The sequence below is a fragment of the Mustelus asterias genome, chromosome 6 (genome assembly GCF_964213995.1).
Source record: "Mustelus asterias chromosome 6, sMusAst1.hap1.1, whole genome shotgun sequence".
NCBI lineage: Eukaryota > Metazoa > Chordata > Chondrichthyes > Carcharhiniformes > Triakidae > Mustelus > Mustelus asterias.
The window spans coordinates 118,630,277-118,653,348 of NC_135806.1; the positions used below are offsets into that span (position 1 = coordinate 118,630,277).

The 23,072-nt window shown below is 42.2% G+C and overlaps 1 protein-coding gene across 1 annotated transcript in view; it reads left to right on the plus strand.

The window, feature by feature from the left end:
- Positions 1-23,072, plus strand: part of LOC144495222 (ufm1-specific protease 2-like) — a 76,265-nt gene that overhangs the window by 12,972 nt on the left and 40,221 nt on the right. Inside the window, exons 3-5 of the mRNA XM_078215290.1 lie at positions 8,050-8,128; positions 16,617-16,800; positions 20,386-20,449. Of these exons, the coding sequence (XP_078071416.1) occupies positions 8,050-8,128; positions 16,617-16,800; positions 20,386-20,449 (327 nt within the window). The remainder of the gene's footprint in view (positions 1-8,049; positions 8,129-16,616; positions 16,801-20,385; positions 20,450-23,072) is intronic.

Here is a 23,072-nt window from a genome sequence, read left to right on the forward strand (position 1 = left end):
TGACTCAACGGCAATGGTACAGTGAAGGAAGGATATGCCGGGCTACAAGGTTACTGATTGTGACTGAATACAATTCTGCTGCTGGTGACGGTTCACAGGGACTCAAGGGTGCCCACTTTTGAACTGCTAGGTCTGTTCTGAATCTATCTCATTTAACAATGTGGTAGCATGAAATCATAAGAAATAGAAAAATCTGGCAATCTCGGCCTTAAATATATTCAATGATGGAGCATCCCCAACTCTCTGAAGTAAAGAATTCAGAAGATTGACAACCCTTTGATTGAAGAAATTTCTCTTCATCTCAATTCCAGATGATCAGCCCCTTATCTTCAAACTGGATTCTTCAGCTAAGGAAAGGTCTCATTATATAATTCAATCCCCTTCATAACCTTGAATGTTTCAAAGAGATCACATGTTATCCTTCTAAACTCCTGAGAATATAGGCCAAATTTGCTCAGCCTTTCACCATAGGACAACCCTCTCATCCTAGGGATCTCATCCTCATTCACTTGGGGCAAATCGAGTCAATATTTGCTGAGCTGCCTCCAATATGAAGATATCCTTCCCTAAATATGGAGCCCAAAATTCCCACAGCATTCAAGGTGTGGTCTCTCTCAGCAAAGGCAGGTACAATTATAGCAAAACCCTATATTTATTTCTGCACCCCAATCCCCTTGCAATCCAATTGCTTACTGTACCTGAATGCTGACTTCCTTGTATGTGTACACACAAGTCGCTTTGAATATCAACACTTACAACTTGCACAACTTTAAAAAAACTGTTCTGCAATTCTACTCTTATGATCAAAGTTCATAATCTCATCCATCCCCACATTTTACTCCATCTGCCAATTTGCTGTTCATTCACTTAACCTGCCTATCTTTCTCTGTGGCCTTTTAATGTCCTCCAGCTTTGTAACTTCAGCAAACTTTTTAACTTCAACAAACTTTATAACTTCAGTGGGGTGCACGGTGGCACAATGGTTAGCATTGCTGCCTCACAGCAGCAGGGACCCGGTTTGGGTGACTGTCTGTGCGAGGTCTGCATGTTCTCCCTGTGTCTGCGTGGGTTTCTTCCAGGTTCACCGGTTTCCTCCCACAGTCCCAAAGACATGCTGATCAGGTGCATTGGCCATGCTAAATTCTCTGTCAGTGTACCCGAACAGGTGTTGGAATGTGGCGACTAGGGGATTTTTACAGTAACTTCATTGCAGTGTTAATTTGTGCGCACGGTAGCACAGAGGGCGGCACGGTCGCACAGTGGTTAGCACTGCTGCTTCACAGCTCCAGGGTCCCGGGTTCGATTCCCGGCTCGGGTCACTGTCTGTGTGGAGTTTGCACATTCTCCTCGTGTCTGCGTGGGTTTCCTCCGGGTGCTCCGGTTTCCTCCCACAGTCCAAAGATGTGCGGGTTAGGTTGATTGGCCAGGTTAAAAATTGCCCTTTAGAGTCCTGGGATGCGTAGGTTAGAGGGATTAGTGGGTAAAATATGTGGGGGTAGGGCCTGGGTGGGATTGTGGTCGGTGCAGACTCGATGGGCTGAATGGCCTCCTTCTGCACTGTAGGGTTTCTATGATGATTTCTATGACTAATAAAATAAACTTTAAAAACCTAAACGTAGATACATTACTCTCTGTCTCTGTCTCAGGCTGTAAATATAGACTTTAAATAACTGAGGCCTCAGAACTAATCCTTGTAGCACTCTTCCAGTCACGTTGTCAACTTGAAAATAGCCCATTTTCCCTACTCTCTGCTTTCCATCAGTTAACTGGTCCTCCGTCCATGTTAATACATCAGCCCCAACTCTATAAACCCTTAACTCTTCTGAAATAACCTCTTCACAACGGACATTCTGTTACCAAACCCCTGACCTCATTATTACCTCTCTTGTTTTTTGCTGCATAATTACTTGGTCAGAGTCTCTGATTGGTCAGAACTGACCCCATTATTGTCATCTCTCACAAAGATGTCCACCTTAGTAACTGTGAATGGTTACCGTGGTAACCAAGGATGCACCTCTTGCAGTTGCTGAGTTGGAGCAGTGGGAACTGAAAGGCTTTTTGTGCAGAAGGCGGCCTCTGGATCGTGAACGGTAACAAAAGAACATGGTGAGTCTCAAAACCTATAGAGCAACACAGCAGGGATAATGTGAAGGTTCAGGCACAGAGGTAGAACGCTGACCATAAAAGTGTCCTTATAATTTATCACTTTTAATCCTAGAGCGATTCAAAGCTGGGCAATGAAAGCTGTCAAAACTGGCGTCACGTTTTGCTATGTAAAAGTGTTAAAAGTACCCGGTTGTCAATTTGTATTGGAATGGCAAAATTACAAGCATCCCAAAGAGGAATAAAGTTTTTATTACCCTTTGGCATTATTTAAGATCTTTTTGCATAGGATGATTCAGCTGTGGATTTAACAGGGCGGGCCAAGTGTGTTACCAAAATCTCATGTGTTGTACCCCAGACTGCCTGTGAGCAGTGCCACAAGAGGCTAAGCTGGTCAGCGATAAGAATGAGAGACTATACAAGACGATACTCCTAATCTTCCAGTTTACGGACTGTCAGAGATGAGATGTTAATTGAGAGGTAGATGCATGTCAGGACCCTGCAAAAACCTCATGCACAGAAAAACACAAAATTTGCCCAAGAAGTTTAAACTTCCAATGGACTGATTTCATGCTACCCAAGACTCTCCTCAAATCTCTTGAACCCTGTGCTCAGATTGGAGACCTGGGCCAGATATGCGGGACTTACCAGCACACTTACCCCAGGAAATGTTGCACAGTTTAATATCTGGTCTAACTCAGTGATTAGCTGGAGTCAGTCAGCTCAACACACCACAACTGACACCACCCTCCCCAATCAATGTCCCGACCATCCTGACCATCAAACTAACCATCCAACCAAGTCCCTGACCAGACCTGATGTCCCTCGCTGAACCAGACCCAATTACCTTCCCCACCCAACTCACCACCCCCTCCCCCACCACCCCCCCCCCCCCCCCCCTTTCTCCAGGGTAGCAGGACACATTTATGAAGCATCTAAGAGGTTAAAATGCATAGCAAAACAGGATAAATCATCTCAGTTCAGGTGAGTTGCGTGGAAAAGAGTTCCACCAGGTGAGGTTTGTTAACCCACCCAGAGACAATGCCAAAGTTTAATGCTGTTGGATGACTTGTTATGGTGAAGTTTCTTTTGTTTAAAACAATGGAATCCGGTGGTTTTATTCTCCAAGTGGATAACAGAAATTCCAAATAGAACATAGAACAGTACAGCACAGAACAGGCCCTTCGGCCCACAATGTTGTGCCGAGCTTTATCTGAAACCAAGATCAAGCTATCCCACTCCCTATCATCCTGGTGTGCTCCATGTGCCTATCCAATAACCGCTTAAATGTTCCTAAAGTGTCTGACTCCACTATCACTGCAGGCAGTCCATTCCACACCCCAACCACTCTCTGCGTAAAGAACCCACCTCTGATATCCTTCCTATATCTCCCACCATGAACCCTATAGTTATGCCCCCTTGTAATAGCTCCATCCACCCGAGGAAATAGTCTTTGAACGTTCACTCTATCTATCCCCTTCATCATTTTATAAACCTCTATTAAGTCTCCCCTCAGCCTCCTCCACTCCAGAGAGAACAGCCCTAGCTCCCTCAACCTTTCCTCATAAGACCTACCCTCCAAACCAGGCAGCATCATGGTAAATCTCCTCTGCACTCTTTCCAGCGCTTCCACATCCTTCTTATAGTGAGGTGACCAGAACTGCACACAATATTCCAAATGCGGTCTCACCAAGGTCCTGTACAGTTGCAGCATAACCCCACGGCTCTTAAACTCCAACCCCCTGTTAATAAAAGCTAACACACAAATGTGTCTACTTTGAACATAAAAGTTGAATAAAAAGTTACTGATCCATAACCAAATCATAACACACAAAGAAATTTCTGTTATCCAGCACTCTAGCAACCAGAATTCTGTGGTTGGGCCTGTTGGGTCTGTTTTTTGAGTTTGGATGTCAAACTCACCGGTAATAGCTATCGGGAGTCTGTCCTTGCTCTGAGTCAATTATAAAGGAAGTATTATTAATGATTAGAACAAGACAACATGGTTTTGCGAAAGGGAAATTCTGTCTGGCAAATTTAGTGGAGTTTTTTGATGATGCAACAAGTAATGTAGATAAAAGGAAACCAATAGATGTCGTATACCTGGATTTCTAAAAAGCTTTCAAAAAGGTCCCAAACAAAAGGTTAATAGGCACAATGCGCAAGGAGTTCGATATTAGCATGGATAGAGGATTGGTTAGCACATAGGAAGCGGAGAGTGGGCATAAATAGTGCAGTACTCCAAGGGTCAGTGCTGGGGTCTCAGCTATTTACAATCAATATTAATAATTTAGATGAAGAGACAGAATAATTGATGCCAGTTTGCTGATGAAATAGAACTAGGTGGAAAAAGATAAGCTGTCAAGAGGACACAGAGATGCTGCAAAGAAATATAAAGGTTAAGTGACAGGGCAACACGATGACAACTGGAGTATAATGTAGGAAAGTGTGAAGTCATTCACACTGAAAGATAAGAGTCACAATTAAAGATAAGAGTTGAGTACTATTTTTAAAAAGCGAGAAACTTGTAAGTGTTGATGTTCAAGGAGACTTTAAGTATTAATGTCACAAGTAGGCTTACATTAACACTACAATGAAGTTACTGTGAAAGTGCCCTAGTCGCCACACTCCGATGCCTCTGTGGATACACTGAGGGAGAACTTAGCATGGCCAATGCACCTAAGCAGCACGTCTTTCAAATTGTGGGAAGAAACCAGAGCACCCAGAGGAAACCCACGCAGACACGGGGAGAGTGTGCAGACTCCACGCAGACAGTGACCCAAGCTGGGAATCAAACCTGGGTCCCTGGAGCTGTGAGGCAGCAGCTTTAGTCACTGTGCCACCCTAACACTTGGGTGTGTTTGTACAAAGAACTCAAAAAGCTAGCATACAAGTACAGCAAGAAATTGGCGGCAAATGGCATGTTGATCTTTATTATAAAGGGATTGGAGTATAGGAATAAGTCTTGCTACAGTGGTACAGCACTTTATTAAAATGACATCTGGAGTATGAGCAGTTTTGGTCTCCACATTTAAGAAATGATACACTTGCCCTGGAGGCGGCGGTACAACAAATTTTTACTGAATTAATTCTTGGGATGAGGGGGTTGTCCTATGATGAGACGCTGAGTAAATTGGATCTATTTTCTCTGGAGTTTAAAAGAATGAGTGCAGATCTCATTGAAATGTACAAGGCTGCGAAGGGGTTTGATAGGGTGCATGCTGGGAGATTAGTTTCACTGCTGGGAATCTAAAACGCAGAGGCATAGGTTAAGAGGCCTAACATTTAAGACTGAGATGAGGGTTGTGAATCTTTGGAATTCTCTACCCCACAGGCTGGTGGATGCTCCATTATTGCATATGCTTAAGGCTGGGCTAGACAGATATTTGGTCTCTCGGAGGTCAAGATTTATGGGGAATGGCCAGCCAAGTAAAGTTGAAGCCCAAGATCAACCATGATGGTATTGAATGGTAGAGGAGGTTTGATGGGTCGGGTGATCTGCTCCTGCTCCTATTTCTTGTATTCTTGCTCTGTGTTCAGCCTCCCACTGCAATACCATTTCCCATTGTTGCCATTCGCTCGATTTGCACATTTCCACACCTCTCCTGGAGCCTTTGATGGTATCAGACAAGAACTTCCAAAAGTTAACTGGGGGAGTCTGTTGGCAGGCAAAGGGACGTCTGGTAAATGGGAGGCTTTCAAAAGTGTGTTAACCAGGGTGCAGGATAAGCACATTCCTCTTAGAGTGAAGGGCAAGGCTGGTAGAAGTAGGGAACCCTGGATGACTCGGGATGTTGAGGCCCTGGTCAAGAAGAAGAAGGAGACACATGATATGCATAGACAGCTGGGATCAAATGGATCCCTAGAAGAATATAGAGGGCGTAGAAGTAGAGTTAAGAGAGAAATCAGAAGGGCAAAAAGGGGACACGAGATTGCTTTGGCAGATAATACAAAGAAGAATCCAAAGAGATTCTACAAATACATAAAGGGCAAAAGAGTAACTAGAGTGAAAGTAGGGCCTCTTAAGGATCAACAAGGTCATCTATGTGCGGATCCACAAGAGATGGATGAGATCCTAAATTAAGATTTCTCATCATTGTTTATTGTTGAGAAAGGCATGGATATTAGGGAACTTGGGGAAATAAATAGTGATGTCTTGAGGAGTGTACATATTATAGAGAAGAAGGTACTGGAAGTCTTAAAATGCATCAAGGTAGATAAATCCCCAGGACCTGATGAAGTGTATTCCAGGACGGTATGGGAGACTAGGGAGGAAATTGCGGGTCCCCTAGTGGAGATATTGTAATAATCGACAGCCACAGGTGAGGTGCGTGAAGGTTGGAGGGTGACAAATGTTGTGCCTTTGTTTAAAAAGGGCTGCAGGGAAAAGCCTGGGAACTACAGGCCGGTGAGCCTCACATCTGTAGTGGAAAGCTTGTTAGAAGGTATTTACTTATGCCTCTTATTCTGAGAGGCAGGATCTACAGGCACTTAGAGAGGCAAGAACTGATTAGGGACCGTCAGCATGGCTTTGTGAGTGGAAAATCATGTCTCATAAATTTGATTGAGTTTTCTGAAGGGGTAACCAAGAAGGTAGATGAGGGCAGTGGAGCTGATGTTGTCTACATGGACTTTAGCAAGGCCTTTGACAAGGTACTGCATGGTAGGTTATTGCATAAAATTAAATCTCACGGGATCGAGGGTGAGGTAGCCAAATGGATACAAAATTGGCCTGATGACAGAAGACAGTAGGTGGTTGTAGAGGGTGGTTGATGCCAGAGGGTGGTTGTAGAGGGTTGTTTTTCAAACTGGAGACCTGTGACCAGCGGTGTGCCTCAGGGATCGGCGCTGGGTCCACTGTTATTCTTCATTTATATTAATGATTTGGATGAGGATTTAGGAGGCATAGTTAGTAAGTTTGCAGATGACACCAAGATTGGTGACATAGTGGACAGTGAAGAAGGTTATCTCAAATTGCAACGGGATCTTGATAAATTGGGCCAGTGGACTGATGAAGGGCAGATGGAGTTTTATTTAGATAAATGCGAGGTGATGCATTTTGGTAGACTGAACCAGGGCAGGACTTACTCAGTTAATGGTAGAGCGTTGGGGAGAGTTATAGAATAAAGAGGTCTGGGGGTACATGTTCATAGCTCATTGAAAGTGGAGTCGCAGGTGGACAGAGTGGTGAAGAGGGTATTCGGCATGCTTGGTTTCATTGGTCAGAACATTGAATACAGGAGTTGGGACGTCTTGTTGACGTTGTACAAGACATTGGTAAAGCCACACTTGGAATACTGTGTACATTATAGAAAGGATATTACTAAACTAGAAAGAGTGCAGAAAAGATTTATTAGGATGCTACCAGGTCTTGATGGTTTGAGGAGAGGCTGGGTAGACTGGGACTTCTTTCTCTGAAGCGTAGGAGGCTTAGGGGTGAACTCATAGAGGTCGATAAAATAATGAGGGGCATAGATCAGCTAGATAGCCAATATCTTTTCCCAAAGGTAGGGGAATCTAAAACTAGAGGGCATAGGTTTAAGGTGAGAAGGGAGAGATACAAAAGGGTCCAGAGGGGCAATTTTTTCGCACAGAGGATGGTGAGTGTCTGGAACAAGCTGCCAGAGGTAGTAGTAGAGGCGGGTACAATTTGTCTTTTAAAATGCGTTTAGACAGTTACATGAGTAAGATGGCTGTTGAGGGATATGGGCCAAGCATGGGCAGTTGGGACTAGCTTAGCCGTTAAAAAAAAGTGCGGCATGAACAAGTTGGGCCGAAGGGCCTGTTTCCATGCTGTAAACCTCTATGACTCTATGCCCATATGTTCATCTCAGAGCATAGCGATTAATGGACACCTCTAATTCCTGGAACATGCTGGATTACAGATTTTCCTGTACGTTAGTTAGACAGATGAATAATTGCTTCATTTCAATCAATTTATTTCAGCTGCCACTTGTTCCCGATGAGTTGTTGTTTCGAATAAAGGGGGGAGTTCTGTTGGAAGGAGTCCTCAATGAAACAGATGGTGAGTAAGTTGCTTGTTCAGTTACTCCTTAATCTTTGAATTAATCTGTTGTACATTTTAAATTGGAATTTTTCTATCACTGAATAATTGATATTTTTAACACCTCTTGAGCAATAAGATTTATCTTTGTTATATTTAACTCAGATTATTTGATGTTCAGGCTAGCTATTGGTCAAAGTTTGTAGTTCACATACTGTGTATTTAAAGAAAGGTCATGCTTTGTGAAATGTAATTTGCAACACGCGCCCTTTCCCACTGAAGGACATTCCAGCACTTACGCTGCCCAATAGTAATTAAATGAAGGTTTTCCTCCTATGATTTCCAAACAGTTTTCTTAAACGTGTCGAATTGTGCTGTCGTCTTGATTGTTTGATTGACAAGGTTCAGAATGCGAGTAGTGACAAGAGATCACATGAGGTTGGGAATTAAAAATAAGGCGTTGCTCATCTAAGACAGATAAGGAGAATTTCATTTTCTGCGGGTCATAGCCTTTGGAAGACTCTCTTCCTCAAAATGCAGTGGAAGTTCTGCCTTTGAATAAATTTAAGGCAAAGCTGGATGGATTATTATAGAATCATACAGTGCCCTTTGGCCCATCGAGTCTAAACCAACACATGAAAAACACCTGACTTCCTACTAATCCCATTTACCAGCACTTAGCCCATAGCTTTGAATGTGATGACATGTCAAGTACTCAATCAGGTACTTTTTAAAGGATGTGAAGCAATTCGCCTCTACCACCCTCTTAGGCAACGCATTCCAGAACATCACCATCCTCTGAGTAAAAAAGTTTTTCTTCACATCCCCCCTAAACCTCCTGCCCCTCACCTTGAACTTGTGTCTCTTCGTGGCTGACCTTTCAACTAAGGGAGACAGCTGCTCCTTATCCACTCTCTCCACGCCCCTCATAATCTTGTACATATCAATCAGGTCGTCCCCTCAGTCTTCTCTGCTCCAACGAAAACAACCGAAGCCTATCCAACTTCTCTTCATAAACTAAATGTTCCATCCCAGGCAGCATCCTGGTGAATCTCCTCAGTACCCCTTCAGTGCAATCACATCGTTCCTATAATGTGGCAACCAGAGCACCTAGCTGTGGCCTCACCAAAGTTCTATACAACTCCAACATGACTTCCTTGGTTTTGTAATCTATGCCTCGATTGATAAAGGCAAGTGTCCCACATGCTTTTTTTCATCAACCTACTAACATATTCTTGATAAGGAAGAGAGTGAAAGATTAAGTTTAAGTTTATTTATTAGTGTCACAAGTAGACATATTAACACTGCAAAGAAATTACTGTGAAAATCCCCTAGCCGCCACACTCCGGCGCCTGTTCAGGTACACTGAGGGAGAACTTAGCATGGCCAATGCATCTAACCAGCACATCTTTCAGACTGTGGGAGGAAACCTGAGCGCCCGGAAGAAACCCACGCAGACACAAGGAGAACATGCAGACTCCGCACAGACAGTGACCCAAGCCAGGAATCGAACCCAGGTCCCTGGCACTGTAAGGCAGCAATGCTAACCAAAGTTTTAAAGTTAAAGTTTATTTATTAGTCACAAGTAGACTTACATTAACATTGCAATGAAGTTACTGTGAAAATCCCCTGCTGTGCCATTACCAGAGGCAGGCAGCAATGTGTAGTTAAAGTTACAATCTTATCCCCCCATAATCTTATTGAATGGCAGAGTAGGCTCCAGGGGCTGAATGGCCTACTCCTACGCTTCATTCATGTATTTGCATGTAACAAAAAGTCAAGGACAAGAAATATCCAAATATCCATTTGATCCATGAAGCTCATCTCTCGAGTGCATCTTCAACTCCTTTTGCAGAAAATGCTGGAACACACAACACACCAGTCAGAATCTCTGGAGAGGGCAGTTCATATTATGGGTAGAGACCCTTCTTCAGAACTCTTTAACACCTATGACCTTGACTATTGAGGGCTTTACTACTGCAAGTGGAACAATAAGTGAGGTCTGTAAGATATCACCTTGATATCTAAAGTGGATTCGGACTCTTGCATCAATGATCAACTCTCTTTATTTCAGAAATTAATTACAATAAACAGGCAGACAGTGTACATACATCTGTGTGTCTGCAAGAAAACAGCTAATTGGGAATATTCAGCCCTTCAGTTCTTAGCTTGAGTCCAGGCACTTCAAGCTGCTCTGGTGGGTGAAACTAGAACTAGGGGGCATAGCCTCAAAATAAGGGGAAGCAAATTTAGGACTGAGTTGAGGAGGAACTTCTTCACGCAAAGAGTTGTGACTCTGTGGAATTCCCTGCCCAGTGAAGCAGTTGAGGCTACCTCATTGAATGTTTTTAAGGCAAGGATAGATAAATCTTTGAACAGTAAAGGAATTAAAGATTCTGGTGAGCGGGCGGGTAAGTGGAGCTGAGTCCACAAAAAGATCAGCCATGATCTTATTGAATGGCGGAGCAGGCTCGAGGGGCCAGATGGCCTACTCTTGCTCCTAATTCTTATGTTCTTATGTTCTTCTGTTTCTCTACCAAACCTCATCCTTATAAACCTCATAAATTAGTGCTTCTCATTAAATCATTCTTGCCTAATTTGGGCAAAACTGCAGGTCAGCACAATAAAAAAAACACTACTCATGATCAACTTAGTAAAGGCAGACAGACAGTTTTTCGAGCAAAACCGGAAAGTCTGGAGAGAGAACGAAAGCAATGGTTAGCAAACCAATTACACAAGAAGATAATGTTAGAAACAAATTATTTAGTTAATGGTTAATTGCATCACAAGCTGACAGCAATGAGAGAGTGTGGTGAACCATCGTTGGTTCCCACTAGGTAGTACTGAGCCAGGGTCTGGCCAGTACTACGAGTATGTATATATGTTGCTGTTGGGGTTAGGGTTGGGCTGTTACACCTGTATTATAGTTATTATGGTACATCCCAGTCGGGCTCCGCCTCCTGGGAGAGGTATAAAGGTCACTGCTCTGTCTGGGACCCCTCAGTCTGGGATCGTGTACTATACATGGTAGCTTCGTTGTAATAGTAAATAAAAGCCTTTATTTCCTTGAGCATCTCAAGCCTCGTGTGTGATAATGCGCATCAATTTTATTTACTATTACAACGAAGCTACCATGTATAGTACACGATCCCAGACTGAGGGGTCCCAGACAGAGCAGTGACCTTTATACCTCTCCCAGGAGGCGGAGCCCGACTGGGATGTACCATAATAACTATAATACAGGTGTAACAGCCCAACCCTAACCCCAACAGCAACATATATACATACTCGTAGTACTGGCCAGACCCTGGCTCAGTACTACCTAGTGGGAACCAACGATGGTTCACCACAGAGAGAATGGTCCATATTCATGGGGAGGGTGCAGAGGAACCTGGTAACACGGGCAAACACAGCAAGGTCAATACGGAGGTCCTGCCCAATTTAAAGTTGGCAGGAGCTAGACAGAGGCTGTAATCATCTGAAGGGTGCTGAGGTCTTCCTGGAAGGGCCAGTGGAGGGGTCCTGGTCCACAGTGAACACTAGAGAAAAATACTTCCAGTTCCTACTTCCATTTCGTTGTCGGTTTGAAAACATAAACAGAAAATAGGAGCTGCAGTGGGCCATCGTGAAATTGTTGGAGATTGTAAAAGAGGAAATGTAATAATTGTGGGGAACTTTAATCCTCATACTGACTGGAGCAATCAAATTGGCACGCATGGCCTAGAGAATGAGTTCGTAGAATGTTTTTGTGACAGTTTCTTGGAGCAGTATATATTGAAACCGACCACTTAAGCTACTTAGGTCTAGTATTGTGTACTACAGCAGGGTTAATTAGTAATACCATAGTAAAGAATCCAGCTAGAAATAGTGACCATAATGTCATTCAATCCCATGCTAAGTTTGCAAGTGACATATTCTGATTGCATACAGAAATCTTAAACTTAAATATAGCCAATTACATAGGTATGAGGGGAGGAACTGGCTAAAGTAAATCGGATAAATAGACTAGAAGGTATGGAGATAAACGAACAGTGGGGGATACTTAAAGAAACAATTCAAATGTTCAATAAAAATACATTCCATTGAAGAACATAGAGTCAGCAAAAAGACTCATCGGTGGCCCACTCAGGAAGTATTAGGTTAAAAGAAGAGGCTTACAATGTTGCAAAAAACACTAGCAAGTCTGACGATTGGAAATATTTTAGAAACCAGCAAAGGGCCACCAAAAGATGTTAAAAAGTGAAAATGTGTAGGAGTAAACTAGCTGGAATATGGGTATATAAAAAAGAAAAGAGTAGCTAAAGTACATGTCGGTCCCTTTCAAACAGATACAGGGGATGTTCTCATGAGCTGAGGAAATGGCAGAGGCATTGAAGAAATATTATGCATCAGTCATCACTGTTAAAGGTGCAAGTTGAGTACCAGAAATAGATGATAACCGGCGTGATTTTCCACTGTCATAATGCAAGATTGGAAGGCAGCAGGTGATATATGAAAGGAGGGCTTTGAGGATGTAACAAGCAGAATAGGTAGGATTGAAATAGTGAACATGGTGTATTTGGATTTTCAGAAAGCTTTTGATAAAACCCCACATGAGGTTAGTGTGCAAAATTAAAGCGCATGGGATTGAGGATATATGTTAGTTTGGATTGAGAATTGTTCGATAGACAGAAAACAGAGTAAGAATAAGTGGGTCTTTTATCAAAGTCACAGATAGGTACTAGTGGGTCCCACATTGATCAATGCTTGGGCCCCAGCTATTCACAAGAAACATCAATGATTTGAATGAGGGAACCAAATATAATATTCCCATATTTACTGATGACACGAAACTTGGCGGGAATGTGAGTGATAAGGAAGATGTTAAGAGACTTCAAGGTGATTTAGACAAGTTGCGTGAGTCGACAAACTCATGGCAGATGCAGTGTTATGTGGATAAGTGTGAAGTTATCCACTTCGGTCGGAGAACCGAATGCTGCCCATCTCCTAATTTGAAGAAGAAATATCTCTGTCTATCATTTTGTCCTTAATAAATCTACCAGACTACATTTCGATCCCAATTGCTAGAGATTATATAAAAAATACAGAAATGCATATTTTTAGCACAGGTTCTTTGGTCCTTTTGGTTTACGTCTGAACTATTTCTTAAATGAATATATCCTTCCTGATAGCCTGCTGTATTTTGAAGCTAAGAAACACCAATATATAGAAATATTTATCACAGATTTTCCCTGAGACATCAATATGGATCACTTTTTGGATGTTCTTTAACTCTGTAAAGGTTTAAATGTTTGTCAAGTTCTCAACTACAGATTAAGACAGGGATTCTATGATTCCTGTGGTGGGCGTGACAAGAGAATTTTGGCCTAAGTGTTTGAATGTTGTTAGAGAGTTTTTGTGATGCTTGCTTGCAACAGCATGGCATCCAGTGTCACATCCTTGATAAAAGGGAGAGCATTTTGGAGATAGTGATCATAATTCTATCTCCTTTACGATAGCATTGGAGAGAGATAGGATCAGACAAGTTAGAAAAGTGTTTAATTGGAGTAAGGGGAATTATGAGGCTATCAGGCAGGAAATTGGAGGCTTAAATTGGAAAGAGGTTTTCTCAGGGAAATGTACGGAAGAAATGTGGCAAATCTTCAGGGAATATTTGTCTGGAGTTCTGCATAGCAACGTTCCAATGAGATAGGGAAGTTATGGTAGGTTACAGGAACTGTGGTGTACAAAGGCTGTAATAAATCTAGTCAAGAAGAAAAGAAAAGCTTACAAAAGGTTCAGGGAGCTAGGTAATGTTAGAGATCTCGAAGGGTATACGGCTAATAGAGAAGGATCTTAAGAAGGAAATTAGGAGAGCCAGAAGGGGTCATGAGAAGGCCTTGGCAGGCAGGATTAAGGAAAACCCCAAGGTATTCTACAAGTATGTGAAGAGCAAGAGGATAAGATATGAAAGAATAGGACTTATCAAGTGTGACGGTGGGAAAGTTTGTATGGAACCGGAAGAAATAGCAGAGGTACTTAATGAATACTTTACTTCAGTATTCACTATGGAAAAGGATCTTGGTGGTTGTAGTGCAGACTTGCAGTGGACTGAAAAGCTTGAGCATGTAGATGTTAAGAAAGAGGAGCTTTTAAAAAGCATCAAGTTAGATAAGTCGCCAGGACCAGATGAGATGTACCCCAGGCTACTGTGGGAGGCGAGGGAGGAGATTGCTGAGCCTCTGGGGATGATCTTGGCATCATCAATGGAGACGGGAGAGGTTCCGGAGGATTGGAGGATTGCGGATGTTGTTTCTTTATTCAAGAAAGGGAGTAGAGATAGCCCTGGAAATTATAGACCAGTGAGTCTAACCTCAGTGGTTGGTAAGTTGATGGAGAAGATCCTGAGAGGCAGGATTTATGAACATTTGGAGAGGTATAATATGATTAAGAATAGTCAGCATGGCTTTGTCAAAGGCAGATCATGCCTTACGAGCCTGATTGAATTTTTTGAGGATGTGACTAAACACATTGATGAAGGAAGAGCAGTAGATGTAGTATATGTGGGCTTCAGCAAGGCATTTGATAAGGTGCCCCATGCAAGGCTTATTGAGAAAGTGAGGGGGCATGGGATCCAAGGGGACATTGCTTTGTGGATCCAGAACTGGCTTGCCCACAGAAGGCAAAGAGTGGTTATAGATGGGTCATATTCTGCATGGAGGTCGGTCACCAGTGGAGTGCCCCAGGGATCTGTTTTGGAACCCTTACTCTTTGTGATTTTTATAAATGACCTGGATGAGGAAGTGGAGGGATGGGTTGGTAAGTTTGCTGATGACACAAAGGTTGGAGGTGTTGTGGATAGTGTGGAGGGATGTCAGAAGTTGCAGCGAGACATTGATAGGATGCAAGACTGGGTGGAAAAGTGGCAGATGGAGTTCAACCCAGGTAAGTGTGAGGTGGTTCATTTTGGCAGGTCAAATAGGATGGCGGAATATAGTATTAATGGTAGGACTCTTGGCAGAGTGGAAGATCAGAAGGATCTTGGGGTCCGAGTTCATAGGACGCACAAAGCAGCTGTGCAGGTTGAGGCTGTGGTTAAGAAGGCGTATGGTGTACTGGCCTTCATCAATCGAGGAATTGAGTTTAGGAGTCGTGAGATAATGTTGCAACTATATAAGACCCTGGTCAGACCACACTTGGAGTACTGTGCTCAGTTCTGGTCACCTCATTACAGGAAGGATGTGGAAGCCATAGAAAGGGTGCAGAGGAGATTTACAAGGATGTTGCCTGGGTTGGGGAGCATGCCTTATGAGGATAGGTTGAGTGAGCTCGGCCTTTTCTCCTTGGAGAGACGAAGGATGAGGGGTGACCAGATAGAGGTGTATAAGATGTTGAGAAGTATTGATTGAGTGGATAGTCAGAGGCTTTTTCGCAGGGCTGAAATGGTTGCCACAAGAGGACACAAGTTTAAGGTGCTGGGGAGTAGGTACAGAGGAAATGTCAGGGGTAAGTTTTTCACTCAGAGGGTGGTGGGTGCGTGGAATGGGCTGCCAGCAACGGTGGTGGAGGCGGATTCGATAAGGTCTTTTAAGAGACTTTTAGATAAGTACATGGAACTTGTAAGATAGAGGGTTATAGGTAAGCCTAGTAATCGCTAAGGTTGGGACATGTTCGGCACAACTTTGTGGGCTGAAGGGCCTATATTGTGCTATAGTTTTTCTATGTTCTATGTTCTAAAGATTTGGAATGGGAATCACCACAGAAAAGGAGGGAGAAAAATAGACTGACCCCGTTCTATAAAATATGGAACAGATTGTTAGGAATTGACAGAAGCAAGTATCTCGTGCCCTCCTGAAATTACACAACACAAGGTAGCTATCAACACGTACTACAAAGGCTATTTGTTTCCAAGATGGTGTATCAACAATCTTTCTTCCCAAGGACAATCCCACAAATGAAGTCCAAAGATGTGCGGGTTAGGTTGATTGGCCATGCTAAAATTGCCCCTTAGTGTCCTGAGATGTGTAGGTTAGAGGGATTAGCGGGTAAATGTGTAGGGATGTGGGAGTAGGGCCTGGGTGGGATTGTGGTCGGTGCAGACTTGATGGACCGAATGGCCTGTTTCTGCACTGTAGGGTTTCTATGATTTCTATGAATGGAACATATTGCCAAAGGAAATAGTCATAGCCCCATCACTGGAAATCTTCAAGACCTATTTTGAGATTATTTCCATTTAAAAGTTTTTTAATTAACAGGACTACCATTTAAGCAGGTTATGCCTGGTCTTGCAACACATGTAAATGCTGGAATATGGATATTGGTGTGTAATTCTGACATGACTAAAGCAGGAGCTGAAGCATTTAGTTTAGTGCAAATATAACATTTTTAAAAATCTAATTCACCATTGGCATAACTATGTAAGAATGCTAGTTATTGTTCACAGCAGTATAACGGAAGACTTAAGCTGTAAGTATTAATGTTGACACCGACAGCATTTATAACATCTTTCCTTTTTCTTCATTGAATTCAGAAGAAGGAATTAAAGCAGGCTTTAAGGAAGCCATTAATAAGCTGATTTCTAAGGTAAATTCACAGACTTTCATCCTAAATGGTCTCGGTAGCGCACTGTACATGTGGCCCAAAACCCATGCCAGCACACACTCTTCAAAACTTCAAGACGACACTCGCTGCAGAAGCATCTTAAAATATGTTGCGTAAGTAGCAGAATGAAATCTGTTAACTATCTCAGTATTTCATTAGTGCATGTTTTTGATGTCAGAACAGGTTACTAGGATTTCAATAAAATTTACAGCGTGGTTAATACATTTTCATATGTGTACTTCAATTGAACGTCTAGGCCAGAATTCTCTGGACTCGAACGTCCTGCTACCGTTGCCACTGAGAACAGAGAATTTGGCACTCAGCCAAGTCTCCGTTCACAGCAGCGGGACTGGAGAATCCCAGCGGGGGGTGAGGTTAGAGAATTCCAGCCCTAGTCTTTCAGTATCGATTTTGTCCTTTTAAATTTGTGTTGTGTCTGAAGAAACTTTGAGTTAAGTAACATTTTAAGTGATATAATGATAAAACGATGTGTAGGTGGTAGTATATATATTTACAGGTGGTGTAAGATATGCAGGTAATTTGAGCTGATGCATTATAAGTATCACGCAAAGAAGATACCATACAACATGATATTTATTGACTTCTGATTTTGTTTTGGAATGTTGGGGACCCTATGCCCAATAAACTTGGCGACTCACTAAATCACAAACTAGTGTAGAAAGTGAAGCAGGTTGCTGGACATTTCTTTTCGCTGTTTCCTCACCTTGGCCATTAAGGTCCTCTTAAATCAAACAAAAATATATTTATTTAGACAGTAAACTGCTCTTTTGTACTCAAAATAATCTGTGTCATGTGAAATTATTTCATGACACCTTTTCCTCCCAGGATTAAAATAAATCACAATTAGAAATCCAATTCCATTGACATTTGAAAAGTGCTGCCGTTGTAAAATTCAAGCCTTTGCCAATGTTTGCAAGGAGACTTCTTTTTGTTGAGACTTCTTTTTGTTAACCTTCATTCATTTCAAGCAGTAGGATATTATGATGTAATTAAGCTGGTTGTATGGTGTCACCAAAGTTCAATAAATAATTAATGAAATGGAATTATATCGAACAGTAAAAGGCTTTCTATCAGTTTAAAATAGAATTGCCATCTGACTATTTACTTTTAATAGAATCATAGCGTGCAGAAGAGGCCATTTGGCCCATTGGGTTTGCACCAACACATTAGAAACACCTGAACTACCACCTAATCCCATTTGCCAGCGCTTCGCCCATAGCCCTGAATGTTATGATGTGCCAACTGCTCATCCAGATACTTTTTAACGGATGTGAGGCAATCCGCCTCTACCACCCTCCCAGGCAGCGTATTGCAGATTGTCATCACCCTCTGGGTAAAAACGTTTTTCCTCATACTGCGCCCCCCCCCCCCCCCCAACCTCCTGTCCCTCACCTTGAACTTATGTCCCTTTGTGACTGACCCTTCAACTAAGGGGAACAGCTGCTCCTTATCCACTCTGTCCATGTCTCTCATAATCTTGTACACCTCGATCAGGTGACCCCTCAGTCTTCTCTGCTGTAACAAAAACAACCTAAGTCTACGCAATCTCTCTTCATAACATAAATGTTCCATCCCAGGCACCATCCTGGTGAGTCTCCTCTTCACCCTCTCCAGTGCAATCACATCCTTCCGGTAATATGGCGAGTAGAACTGCACACCGTACTCGAGCTGTGGCCTCACCAAAGTTCTATACGACTCCAACATGACTGCCCTGCTTTTGTAATCTATGATGTGGAGATGCCGGCGTTGGACTGGGGTGAACACAGTAAGAAGTCTCACAACACCAGGTTAAAGTCCAACAGGTTTATTTGGTAGCAAATACCATAAGCTTTCGGAGCGCTGCTCCTTCGAAGGAGCAGCACTCTGAAAGCTTATGGTATTTGCTACCAAATAAACCTGTTGGACTTTAACCTGGTGTTGTGAGACTTCTTACTTTGTAATCTATGCCTTGATTGATAAACATGATGTGGAGATGCCGGCGTTGGACTGGGGTAAACATAGTAAGAAGTTTAACAACACCAGGTTAAAGTCCAACAGGTTTATTTGGTAGCAAAAGCCACACAAGCTTTCGGAGCTGCAAGCCCCTTCTTCAGGTGAGTGGGAAGTCTGTTCACAAACAGAGCATATAAAGACACAAACTCAATTTACATGAATAATGGTTGGAATGCGAATACTTACAATTAATCAAGTCTTTAAGAAACAAAACAGCATGAGTGGAGAGAGCATCAAGACAGGCTAAAAAGATGTGTATTGTCTCCAGACAAGACAGCCAGTGAAACTCTGTGGGGGTTACAAATAGTGGGACATGAACCCAATATCCCGGTTGAGGCCGTCCTCGTGTGTGCGGAACTTGGCTATCATTGATAAAGGATTGATAAAGGCAAGTGTCCCATATACCTTTTTCACCACCCTACTAACATGCCCTTCCACTCTCAGAGATTGTGGACAAACACGCCAATGTCCCTTTGTCCCACAGAACTTCCAGTGTCCTACCATTCATTGAGTACTTGTCAAATTACTCCTTCCAAAGTATATCACATCACACTTTTCGGGGTTAAATTCCATCTGCCACTTATCTGCCCACTTGACCATTCCGTCTATATCTTCTTGTAGCCCAAAGCACTCCGCCTCACTGTTAACCATCCAGCCAATCTTTGTGTCATCCATAAACTTGTTAATCCTACCCCCACATAGTCATCAATGTCATTTATACAAATGACGAATATTAGGGGGCCCAACCCTATGGTACGCTACTGGACACTGGCTTCCAGTCGCTAAAGCAGCCTTCTGTCATCATCCTCTACCTCCTACAACTGAGGCAATTTTGAATCCACTTTATCAAATTACCCTGTATCCCATGTGAATTTACCTTCTTTACAAGTCTCCCATGTGGGGCCTTGTCAAAGGCTTTGCAGAAATCCATATAAACGACATCAACTGCACTGCCCCGATTTAAAATTGGTGCACTAGCCACCATGAATGATTAACAACCATAAACCGTGTTTATATGATGCTGTTAATATAATAAAATATCCCAACACGCTTTAGAGGAACATTGCCAAATAAAACTTGATAACATGGTGGCACAGTGGTTAGCAATGCTGCCTCACAGCGACAGGGGCCCGGGTTCAATTCCAGCCTTGGTTAACTATCTGTGTGGAGTTTGAACATTCTCCCCGTGTCTACGTGGGTTTTCTCCTGGTGCTCTGGTTTCCTCCCACAGTCCAAAGACATGCAGGTTAGGTGGATTGGCCATGCTAAATTTCCCCTTAGGACCCGATTTTACTATTGAATTGCGCCCGTTTTTGGGCACAAAAACTTGGTAAAGTTGGGCGTGAGGCAAATAGTGCAATCCATGCTGAATTTCCCCTTAGTGTCTAAAGATGTGTAGTTTAGGGGGATTAGCCATGGTAAATATGCGGAATTACGGGATAGGGCAGAGGGGTAGGCCTGGGTAGGATGCCCTTTTGGAGAGTTGGTGCAGACTCGATGGGCCTGATGGGTTCTTTCTGTACTGTAGGGATTCCATGGTTCTATGGTATGGAAATGAAAACAATTCCTACAGTTTCTGTATCTAGTTTCTTTAATCCATCTGTGCCAATACTGCTACTGCAGGACATGGGCAGTAAAGTTTTATTTGTGTACTGTCTAATCACAATGTACAATTTTCATTTCAGGGTTGAGGTCAGTCAGTTTCTTAAAAACGCTTCCAAAACGAAATCAATAAACATTGCACCTCTGGTAGGTTTCATTTTAAGGATTTCTTGAATTTGCAAGTTTATGCTAAGGCAATATCTGTAATATTTGTGATGTTTTAAGGTAGCCAGATAAACTATTCTAGTATTAATATACAGTAGGAGCAATCTTTGTTTCCCTCTCTCGTGTCTCCTCTCTCAGGTTCCCATTGCCCGCCACTCTGGTTTAAATCCTCCCCCACTGTACTAGTGAACACCATTGTGAGGATCTTGTTCCTAGTCATGCTGGGATGCAACCTGTCCAGCTTGTACAGATCCCATCTTCCCCAGAATCAGTCCCAATGCCTTAGGAATCGATATCCCTCCATCTTACACCGTCGCTCCAGCCACATATCAATCAATCTTGTCTATTCTTCTAGTCCTGATTTTGTTAGCATATGGTACAGGGAGTAATCCTGAGATTACTATCTTTGGCTCATTCTTCTGTTAAGTTAAGATCCACATTAAACAGAACCTGTAAGGGCATAGAGCCGAAAAGAAAATTATCAGAGCATGCAGGGAAAATGAAAGAAGTAAAATAACATTTTAAATTAATTAGTGTTAAATTTTTTTAAAAAGAGGTTGTGATTTTCATTCCTGGCAGTATTTTAAAGTAGGCATACTATTTAGATAATTTGATGTCCAAAAGAGAAAACAAGATTTAATTATTTTCTATGGCAAGTATATCCTTTCTTAGCTAAGGAGATTAAAACTGTACCCAATACTCCAGGTGTGGTCACATCAAGGCCCTAAACAGCTGCAGTAAGTCATGCTTGCTCCTGTACTCAAGTTTCTTGCAATGAAAGTCAAAATACCTTTTTCTTCCTAACTGCTTGCCGTTCTTGCTTACTTGCTTTCAGTGACTAGTGTATAAGGACACCCAGGTTCCTTGGTGCATCAACATTTCCCAACCTATCACTATTTAAATAATATTCTGCCATTCTGTTCTCCATCCAAAATGGATAACTTGCCACTTATCCATGTTACACTGCATCTGCCACGTATTTGCTCCCTCATTCAACTTGCCTAAATCACCTTGTAGCCTCTTAACATCCTCCTCACCATTCACGTTCCCACCAAGTTTTCTATCATCAGCAAACTTGGAAATATTACTTTTGGTTCTCTCATCCAAATCATTGATGTATATTGTGAATAGCTGGGGCCGAAGCGCTGATCCATGTGAGATCCCACTAGTCATTGCCTGCCACTCTGAAAAAAGACCCTTTTTTTTTCTACTCTGTTTCCTGTCTGCTATTCAATTCTCCATCCATGTCAATAAATTAGCCCCAGTCCCATGCACTTTGATTTTGCACACTAACCTCTTATGTGGGACTTTATCAAAAGCTTTCTGAAAATCCAAATACACCACAACCACTATTTCATTCTTATCTATTTTAATAGTTACATCCTCAAACATGATTTCCTTTTCATAAATACATGCTGACCTTGTCTAATCCTGTTGATATTTTCTAAGTGTCCTGTTATCACATCCTTTATAATAGACTCCAGCATTTTCCTTACTGATGTTAGGCTTACCGATCTGTAATTGCCTGTTTTCTCTCTCCTTTTTGAAATAGTAGGGTTATATTTGCCAACCTCTAATCTACTGGGACTGTCCCAGAATCTACAGAATTTTGTAAGATGACAACCGACACAAGCACTATTTCCATGGTTACCTCCTTTAGTACTCTGGGGATTTATTAATTTCTCCAGCAATATTTTTCTAGAAATACTAATTTCCTTCAATTCCTCCTTAGATCCTTTATTCCTTAGCATTTCTGGAAAGTTATTTGTGTCTTTCTCTGTGAAGACAAAACTAAGATAGTTGTTTAATTGCTCTGCCATTCCTTGTTCTCGATTATAAATTCCCCTGTTTCGGGATGTAAGGATCCTACATTTGTTTTCAACAATCTTTTTCTTTTTATATACATATAGGAGCTTTTACAGTCCACTTTTAAGTTAGTTGCGAGTTTATTCTCATATTCTATTTTCCCCTCTTAATCAATCCCTTGATCCTCCTTTGCTAAATTCTGAACTTCTCCCAATCCTCAGGCCAAATTAGCAGTAATACAGCAGCAGCAGAATTCCTGGAGTGTGAACAAGATATTTATCTTAGGCCAGTATTTTGAGGAACCAACTAGAGAAGGCTATGCTAGATTTGGTAAAGTGCGAAATGGTAAATGAGAAAATCTTGTTGTGCAGGGTCCTTTAGTAAAGAGTGACCATAACATGGCAGAATTCTTCATTAGGATGGAAATCCAATCCAAACTTAGGGTCCTAAATCTAAACAAACAAAATGACTAAGGTACGAAGGGTGATTTGGCTACAGTACAGTAGATTGGGGAACTTGGATAATAGTTAAGGAAAAATACAAGCATTGCAACAGTTACACATTCCTTTCCGGAACAAAAATACAACAGAAATTAAGGATAGTATGTGATCCAAAGTGGAATCATATAAAGTTGTGAGAAAAAGTAGTAATTGGGCGCAGTTTAGAATTCAGTAGCTACTCTCGGGGTCCCTTCTGTGGCAGCAGAAGAGCTTCTGCCACCCTTCCTCCTTAGAGTTCTGCTTTTGTTTCTGGAGAGCCAGATGCCTCCTTTGACATCTTCTCTCTTCTAGATGCATTA